Here is an 8459-nt window from a genome sequence, read left to right on the forward strand (position 1 = left end):
AATTTTTCATTTAAAATCATTTCCACGTAATTAATAATTTGTCGAATTTTTGAGTTCGCACGCTATTTAATAACGAAATTCACGTTTTTTAATAGGGAAAAGAATTTTTCATTTAAAATCATTTCCACGTAATTAATAATTTGTCGAATTTTTGAGTTCGCACGCTATTTAATAACGAAATTCACGTTTTTTAATAGGGAAAAGAATTTTTCATCTAAAATCATTTCCACGTAATTAATAATTTGTCGAATTTTTGAGTTCGCACGCTATTTAATAACGAAATTCACGTTTTTTAATAGGGAAAAGAATTTTTCATTTAAAATCATTTCCACGTAATTAATAATTTGTCGAATTTTTTAATTTCACGCACTGTGCAATGAAGAAGAATCGCATTCTCCAATTGTGAAAGGAATTTTTCGCGTAAGATCCTCTGGGCAATTCTAATTTTTCAATATTTAAGCTTCACACATTTTAGAATAAAATAATTCACGCTCTCCAATAGAGAAGAGAATTCTTCTTTCAAAATTTTCTCTAAGCAATTGTAATTTATTAATTTTAAAAATTCACTTTTTGCAAAAACGAGAAGAACGTTACTTTCAAGTTTTCTCTATGCAATTTTCAAATTTCACACACTGTGCAATGAAGAAATTCACGGTCTCCAATAGAGAAGAGAATTCTTCTTTCAAAATTTTCTCTAAGCAATTGTAATTTATTAATTTTAAAAATTCACTTTTTGCAAAAACGAGAAGAACGTTACTTTCAAGTTTTCTCTATGCAATTTTCAAATTTCACACACTGTGCAGTAAAAAAAATTCGCGCTCTCTAGCAGAGAAGAGAATTTTTCATTGAAAATGATTTCCGAGTAATTAATATTGTCAAATTTTTGATTTCACACACTATGCGATAGAAAAATTCACATTCCCCAGTGACAAAGAGAATTTTTTTTTTAAATCTTCTCTATGCAGTTATAATTTGTCAATTCTCAGATTTCACAAAAACGAAAGAATGTTTCTTTCAAATCTGCTCTGTGCAATTTTCAAATTTCACACACTGTGCAGTAAAAAAATAATAATTCACGTTCTCCGATGATAAAGAAAATTTAAAAAAAAAAAAAAAAAGAAATAAAGAAATCTCGATATCTCGTGGATCGATTTTATGGCTGTCCACGAGAACGGTGAAGCAGGAAAGGAGAATCGATTTCGCGGTAGCGCATCAACATTTTGAGAGTATCGCACAGCGACTAAGGGAAGCAAAACGAGAAGAGAGGAGCATAGCACGTGCGCTTTGTTGAACGTCGCGTGATATCTCTCGTGAAGGAAGTCGCATGATACCGACGTCCTGCTTAATCATGCCAGACTTCACTGAAATCCAGTGGCCGTGATCGTAGTTAAATAAACCGCATGAAAAGCGACCGATAACACGAATCGCGAAAAGAATACAGGAAAGTTGAAACCTTAAGTGCGGAGTGAAGGAAAATTCCAGATGGATTTGTCGAGATTTTTGGAGGTTTTATGACGATTCAATTTGGACTGAATTGGGATAAAGATGGAGAGGGAATTTTATGTGGAATTTAGTTCAATTCTTGGTGAATTGTTGAGTCAGGATGCTTAAATTGGGAATGCTTGTTTGGGAAAAATTGGAATTTTGGGGAAAATGGGTTTTTTGTGTCATGTAATTCAATTCTGAGCGAATTTTTGAGCCACGATGCTTAAATGGAGAACAATTTTGGAATAAATTGAATTTTGGGGTGAAAAGGGAATTTCGTATGGAATTGAGTTCAATTCTGAGCGAATTTTGGAGATACTAGAGACAAATTTTGGGACAAATTGGAATTTTGGGGGGAAAGAGGAATTTTATGTGAAATGAAATTCAAATCTGAGTGAATTTTTGAGTTAATAGAGAGAAATTTTTGGGACAAATTGGAATTTTGGGGGGAATGGGATTTTATGTGAAGTGGAATTCAATTCTGAGCGAATTTTTGAGTCACGATGCTTAAATGGAGAACAATTTTGGAACAAATTGGAATTTTGAGGGGAAAGAAGAATTTCATACGAAACTGAATTCAATTCTGAGAAAATTTTCGAGTTCGATGCTCGAATTGAGAAAAATTTCCAACGAAAATTAGAATTTTAGGTAGAAAAGGAATTTTCACATGGAATTCAACCATTTCTAATCTACAGAATTTCACTTCAATTTTACGTATGTATTACCTAAAATTGAAGATTCGCGAAGAATTTATCGCTAACACGAGAACGTTCAAAAATTAGACTCCGCAATTTTTCACCGATGCAATTCTCCACGGAGTATTTAAACCTCCAAGAGAAGATTCAAGATACACAAAGTATTACTAATCATTCAGCACGCGGCCTCTTATCAATGGCAGAAAAAATTCTTAATAAAAAAAATATGTTTCGAACCATTAATCACATTTGATGTGTTTCCTTCGTTCCTTATCTTCTATATTACACGTTAAACACTATCAAATTATATATCTGCCGCAATTATACATATTTCACATTTTTTCTAAAATTTCACTTTGAACATTTTTCAGGAATGGTTCAATTACGAGGTCGATTCCGACGACGAATGGGAGGAAGAAGAACCTGGCGAATCTTTGCACGGTTCAGACGATGAGAAAGATCAAGAAAATCCAGATGATAACGAATACGACGTGGATAATGAATTTATGGTTCCTCATGGGTAATTCAACGACAAATTTGCAACGTCTAAGTACATTTTCGTCCATTTGTAACGATTTTTCTTTGAAATAATTCAGATACTTGTCGGATGAAGAGGTTAGGGCTGATGAAGAGGACAAAGAAGCTATGGTACGTATTTTTAAATAGGATAGTTTGCTAGAAGATAGTTAATTAAATGGATAATTATTAATTGATCTTTTGTTTCCTCTTATAGTCACCGGAAACGCAAAAGTTCAAGCTGAAAGTATTGGGAGAACAATTTGAGTGTGAGAGGAACACTAAGACTTCAAAACTGAAGCCAAAAATAATTGGTTGCATTTGGAGAGGATCTGAAAACCAATTTTCATCAAATGGTGGGTAATTAGCACTCAAAATGAAACCAATATGTATTACAAAATCATTCTGGATTAGAAAAAATTGCTTTACATTTTCTGGTTCACAATCTTTTCTAATATTTCAATAATTTTCTTGTAATATGTCAGGTATATTGAATAGGTTATCTTTTTACTGTACAATTTTTGATATAAATTGATATAAATCCTACCCTAATTCCCTATAAGATGATACAACCAGTTAAAATCAATTTCCCTGCAGTATCACAGTAAAAAGAAAACAGAAACAATGATATCTCAAATATGTTATAAAAAAACATGACCTAAGAAATATAATCATTCTCTATTTGCAGTGCCTCAGAAGACCGTAGACTTCCTGACAGCTCATGAAGCCTGGGTACGGCAGATACCAGTGATCCTACCAACCAACATTGATACTACTAAATCAGAGAACGATGCTATGACAGCCAGCGAGATCAGCATGCCCGCAAACCAGAAAACTCCAAATTCAAAGAAGAGACCAGTCCCGGAAGCTGCTTTACCAGACCTGATCCGATTCGTACATGGAAACATCCGGGGTAGAAAATTTTTGAGCAAAGAGTTCATGGCCTATTGGAGTGACAAAGGTGACGGTCAGCTTTATAAAGGCAGTTTGCTGAGAAAGATTCGTGAGATTGCAACGTGGAGTCATTGCCCAGAAGAGGGACCAATGCACAAGAAGAAGTGCTGGTATGTTTCTGAGGAAATCAGGAAACAGTACCTAAAGGAGGATCTTCCTTTGCCAAATCGCTGGCCTAATTTCACTCCACAAAAGGAGAGTAACCTTGTGGAAATAGCAGATAAAGTGGAGAAGGAGGACAAGGATAAAGAGAAGAAGAGTGTCCCCTTAATTACTCAATTTACTAAGAAGATCACTCAGGAGGAGATGAAGAAACAGTTAATTGTTAAGCCAGCATCTCAGAACAAAGCTACCGCTTCGAAGCCTCTAAAGAGGGCTACGTTGATATCCGTGGGTAGAGGTGAACAGTTTTCCAAATCTTCAAAGGAAACATTATTGAAGAGCTTTGTTAGTTCTAAGAAAGTGGAGAGCACGAATTCGAGTAAGGAAAATGAATCGGAAAATGATGACTGTGTTATGATTGTGGAATGTTCTGAGAATGCTCTAGTTGATGATCAGAAAGAGGTTAAATCTGATGACAAGAAGAAAAGTGAGGACAGGCTTGGTAATTCTCCTGGGGAATGTGAAGAAGAGGAAGAGGGCGAGAAAAAATTGTCTAACAATGTGAAAAAAAGTAAAGATGATACAACGTTGAAATGTGACGCTTCGACGAAGGACAATGTATCTACAAAGAGAGGGAAAGGAACTATAGATAGTCCAATGGAAGTTGACGACGAGGATTAAACTGTAAAAAGAAACGTTAGTAAATACGTATTTGAATTTATAGAAGAAAATGGAAAAAAACTTTGCGCAAAAAATACTAAAAAAAAAATGTGATAAATAACTGACTGTAGGATAAAGATGTAATAAGCAAAGTAGGTTTCGGCGAAAGAAGATAATCGATTATTTTGATATTCTCGTAGGATAGATCGTAATTTTACTACTATGTACTATTTAAATGCATCTAAGTGCAAATGTGTACAAAGTTTCAAGCAGTTTCCTATTTTTCTAACATTCACCCAATATTTGTAATTTGCGCATACGAGATACGATTGTTATCATTAGTGATTAGCACAAGTTTCCTAGCCATTAGCTTATTAATTAACGAAGAATGGTGCTCGAGGATACCGTGTGTGCCCCAGTCTTAACCTAACCTTAAAAATTTTTATAGGCAAGCTTCTGATAACTGTTACAGGTTGCAGATAACTTAGATCGTATTATATGAAGTAAGATGATTTTTAACACCTGTTATGCATACTCTATTTTTAGAGCCTATATTTTTCATAGCATTATACACGATATTTATTAGCATTAAACAATTGTAGGAAATGCATTAGTATGTTCATTGTGCCACATTGTTCACATGTAGATTCATGATCGCGCTGTTGAAAAACATGATAGCAACGATGAGATGTATTTTATATTTAATATCATCATTTTTCTCAATGTGTAACTTATATAAACTATATTTGTCGTACTGGAGCTTTTAAAATGTGAAACGTGATAATGACCGGTGAGACCATTTTGAGGTTATTTTTCACTTATCAAGAGCAACGTATTCGAAGCTTCAGAAAAGGACAAGCATGATCTGTGTTAAGAAACACGTCGCGAAAGACTTTTATAATATTCTACAGTAATTTCTTTTAATGTATTTAATTTTGTTGATTTTAAAAGGCAGCATTTAGAGATCTGGTTATCTTTATTTGCCTCGACAAAATAAACGCGTTATAGTCAGTTTAATTATTTTTTTGTTGTTGCTTCCAAATATATAGATCAATAGGTAATCTTACTTAAACAAAAAAATAATTACTTAAATTATTAGTTGAAGAAAAAGAATAAGAAAGTATTTGTGTTTGAATTTTACGTGTCGATTTACTTAATTGTTTTTTTTTTTTTTTATAAATTTCGCAGAAATCGTTTTGCGTTTAGGAAAACTGAAAAATGATAGGTATATTTCGTGAAAGCTTTACAATATTGAAAATTACAATATAATTTGTTATATATATTTCCTTTCGCATGATTGAACGAAACATCATTTCGATTGGAACGCAGTATCCTGTATTTAAAAAAAAAGAAAAAGAGAAAGAGGCAAACGTATAAAAATGTATGTTGTTATTCTAAATTAGAAATTATACTTTTATAATAAAATTTAAAAAATAATTAACGTATAAAAATGTATGTTGTTATTCTAAATTAGAAATTATACTTTTATAAAAAAATTTAAAGAATAAATCAGAGGATATCTGTATGAATACATACAATACACGATATTTGTGTGAATATTTTTTGTTCTTTCCCAAGCATTATTTGCGTCATTTCACGATGGTTAACCTAACATGAAAAAAATTCATATCAACATTATAAATTTATCAAGTACTTATATATCAAAGATAAAAATTACGACTGTAATTTTAATTTGAAAAACATCGATTACTTTCAAAATTAAATATTTCAATAGTAAACTATTTCTTCTATTCCAGGCATACAGAAACAAAAAATCATATACCTTTCACGAACTCAAAATTCAACTCTCGAACTAATTAACCATCGGCGAACAAGCAATTTTCGACGCAACAAAAATCGAATCAAACATTTTCCAACTTATTCTCGATTACAATTTCGAACACAGTTTCAGTTCCAATTTCAAGACTACTCAGCGATTCCTTTGCCCTCCGAAAAAATAGAAATCGACTTCATCCGCGAGACCTTACCTTTTTCTCCTGTTTTTCAAAGCATCCTCCCTGCCACGCAGAAAGTGGAAGGTGGTGGGGGGCGTGGGGATAATCTGTTCCAGTAATGTGAATTATCCAGAGGATTCCACCGCTAAAAACTTTTCGTAGCGAACGTTCGAACACGGGTTAATGCATCGCGAGGGCCGGCTTTGCCGTGGAACGTGGAATTGCATTCCGTCGAAGCGTGCACCGGAGTTAAATAAAATAGCTGCGAGCGAAAACTTTTGCTCAGCATCCCATTATTGGCCGCCTGGCCGGAAGCGCGTGTCTTATTGGAACGATAGGCCACGGATCGACGTGAACGGTTTCATCGTTCCCTCGACTCGTTCACGACGTTTCATGGAAATGAAAATATTCCGATTCCTCGTTCCGTGTACTTTTAAAGTTTATTCGCTTTCTGATTTTTTCACGTGTACGAAACAGTGTAATGTTTGTGGAAGATGCATGAGGGACATGTTTGAACTGGTTTGAAGTGGTAACAGGTTGCGACGGGTTATGATAATGTGTGATTTATAGTGTTCGATTATTTTCACTTAATGTTGTAACAAGGTTAGATTAATTGCGTGACGATTTGAAATTATCGAGTTGCGTTTTACTAAAGAGATATGCTATGTATGTATGTTTCTGTTGCTTTAAGGTTGCACTTATTGTTACTGCGTATTTTTAAGTAACATTAACATTAGGTTGATAAAAAAAAAAGTCGTCGATCCAGATTCAAGAAGCATTTAGAATATTCAGCCGAGAATTTTTAAGAAATAAATGTGTAACTTAATTGCGTGGTATGATTTATTATATTTAATTTGAATAGGTAAATATCGTATCTATTAATTCTATCATTCGAAACGTACATATATTAGGTTATGTACACTTGTAAACTAGGATTACGAATTAAATTTTACATCAAAGAGAAATATTATCCTTTCATTTTTTATCCTATATCTAAATAAACTTAAAAAAAATTGGTAACCAAGGAATAATTGATTCTCTCGACAATTTTTATCAGAGAACAATTTTGTCATCTACAAAATAGAACGGAAAAATAGGGAATTTTTATTTTTTTATTTTCTGCGATCAGTCAGTTCGTTAGATTTATTTTTCGAAAAACCTGACGTTAAATAGTTTTGATCGAACGTGTTTTTTAAATCGTAACAATTTCGCGTAGTATACAGTGTAACATGAATGGAAAATTGAAAAGCAATTTGATCGTAGTATTGTTTGCGATTCGTTCGATCGAATCGTAGCTCACGTTAATAGTATATTTGGTCGGAATTATAGTAAAAACATTTTATGTCTCTTTTAGTAACTTTGTTAACATCAAAATCGTAAAAATTACTTATTTCAAGTGCGAAACAAATTACTAAATACGCATTTATTGAATTTAACGATATTTCTAAAGTGACAATACACGAAAAATTCGTTTTTAACAATTCTTTTCTTTTTAAAGATTTTCGTGTTGTTCAAAACGAGGAAAAATAGTTTCAAGATGATTACTACAGTATGAACAACCAATTTCAGCTGAGATACGCCAAAAATTCCGACTTCTAACCGTATCCTCGCAAATAACCAGGAACAGCGAGTAAGAAGAAAGGAGAATAATAAGAAGAAACGCAACGAAATTTGCTGACGAATCTTACAGCAGCGGATAGCGACTATTTCCTGAGCTTACTGTCTTCGCTAAGAGTGGGGGAAAAAAAGAAATGAAGCGAAGTAGCAAGTTTTACGCTACTGAAGAAATTTATCCTGTATTATTATTTCAAATACGTAGAAAAATAATTTATATGAAATATAAAAACGTCGAATAAGAATGAATAATAAATTTTCAGGTGAAGTTCGAAGATCCCTTAACCCTTTAAATGATAAAAAATTAATCCTCGTTGGAAAGAACATCGTAGAAAAAGATTGAAACGAGTTCCTCAAATTTATGAAAAATTGTAAATTCAATTCAAAGGAGGTAATTGGAAAGTATCATTTTTTAAATATATTTCACTTAAATTTGAGAGATTTTTTGCTTTGTGAATAATCATACTATGTCTATAAA

The 8459-nt window shown here is 32.9% G+C and overlaps 1 protein-coding gene across 1 annotated transcript in view; it reads left to right on the top strand.

The window, feature by feature from the left end:
* The window catches only part of LOC108571487 (chromatin assembly factor 1 subunit A-A-like), a 35847-nt gene that overhangs the window by 24957 nt on the left and 2431 nt on the right, over positions 1–8459 (top strand). The window contains exons 6-9 of the mRNA XM_017933543.1: positions 2552–2700; positions 2777–2828; positions 2914–3052; positions 3385–4254. Coding sequence (XP_017789032.1) covers positions 2552–2700; positions 2777–2828; positions 2914–3052; positions 3385–4254 — 1210 coding nt within the window. The remainder of the gene's footprint in view (positions 1–2551; positions 2701–2776; positions 2829–2913; positions 3053–3384; positions 4255–8459) is intronic.

Source organism: Habropoda laboriosa, unplaced genomic scaffold (assembly GCF_001263275.1).
Source record: "Habropoda laboriosa isolate 0110345459 unplaced genomic scaffold, ASM126327v1 scaffold40, whole genome shotgun sequence".
NCBI lineage: Eukaryota > Metazoa > Arthropoda > Insecta > Hymenoptera > Apidae > Habropoda > Habropoda laboriosa.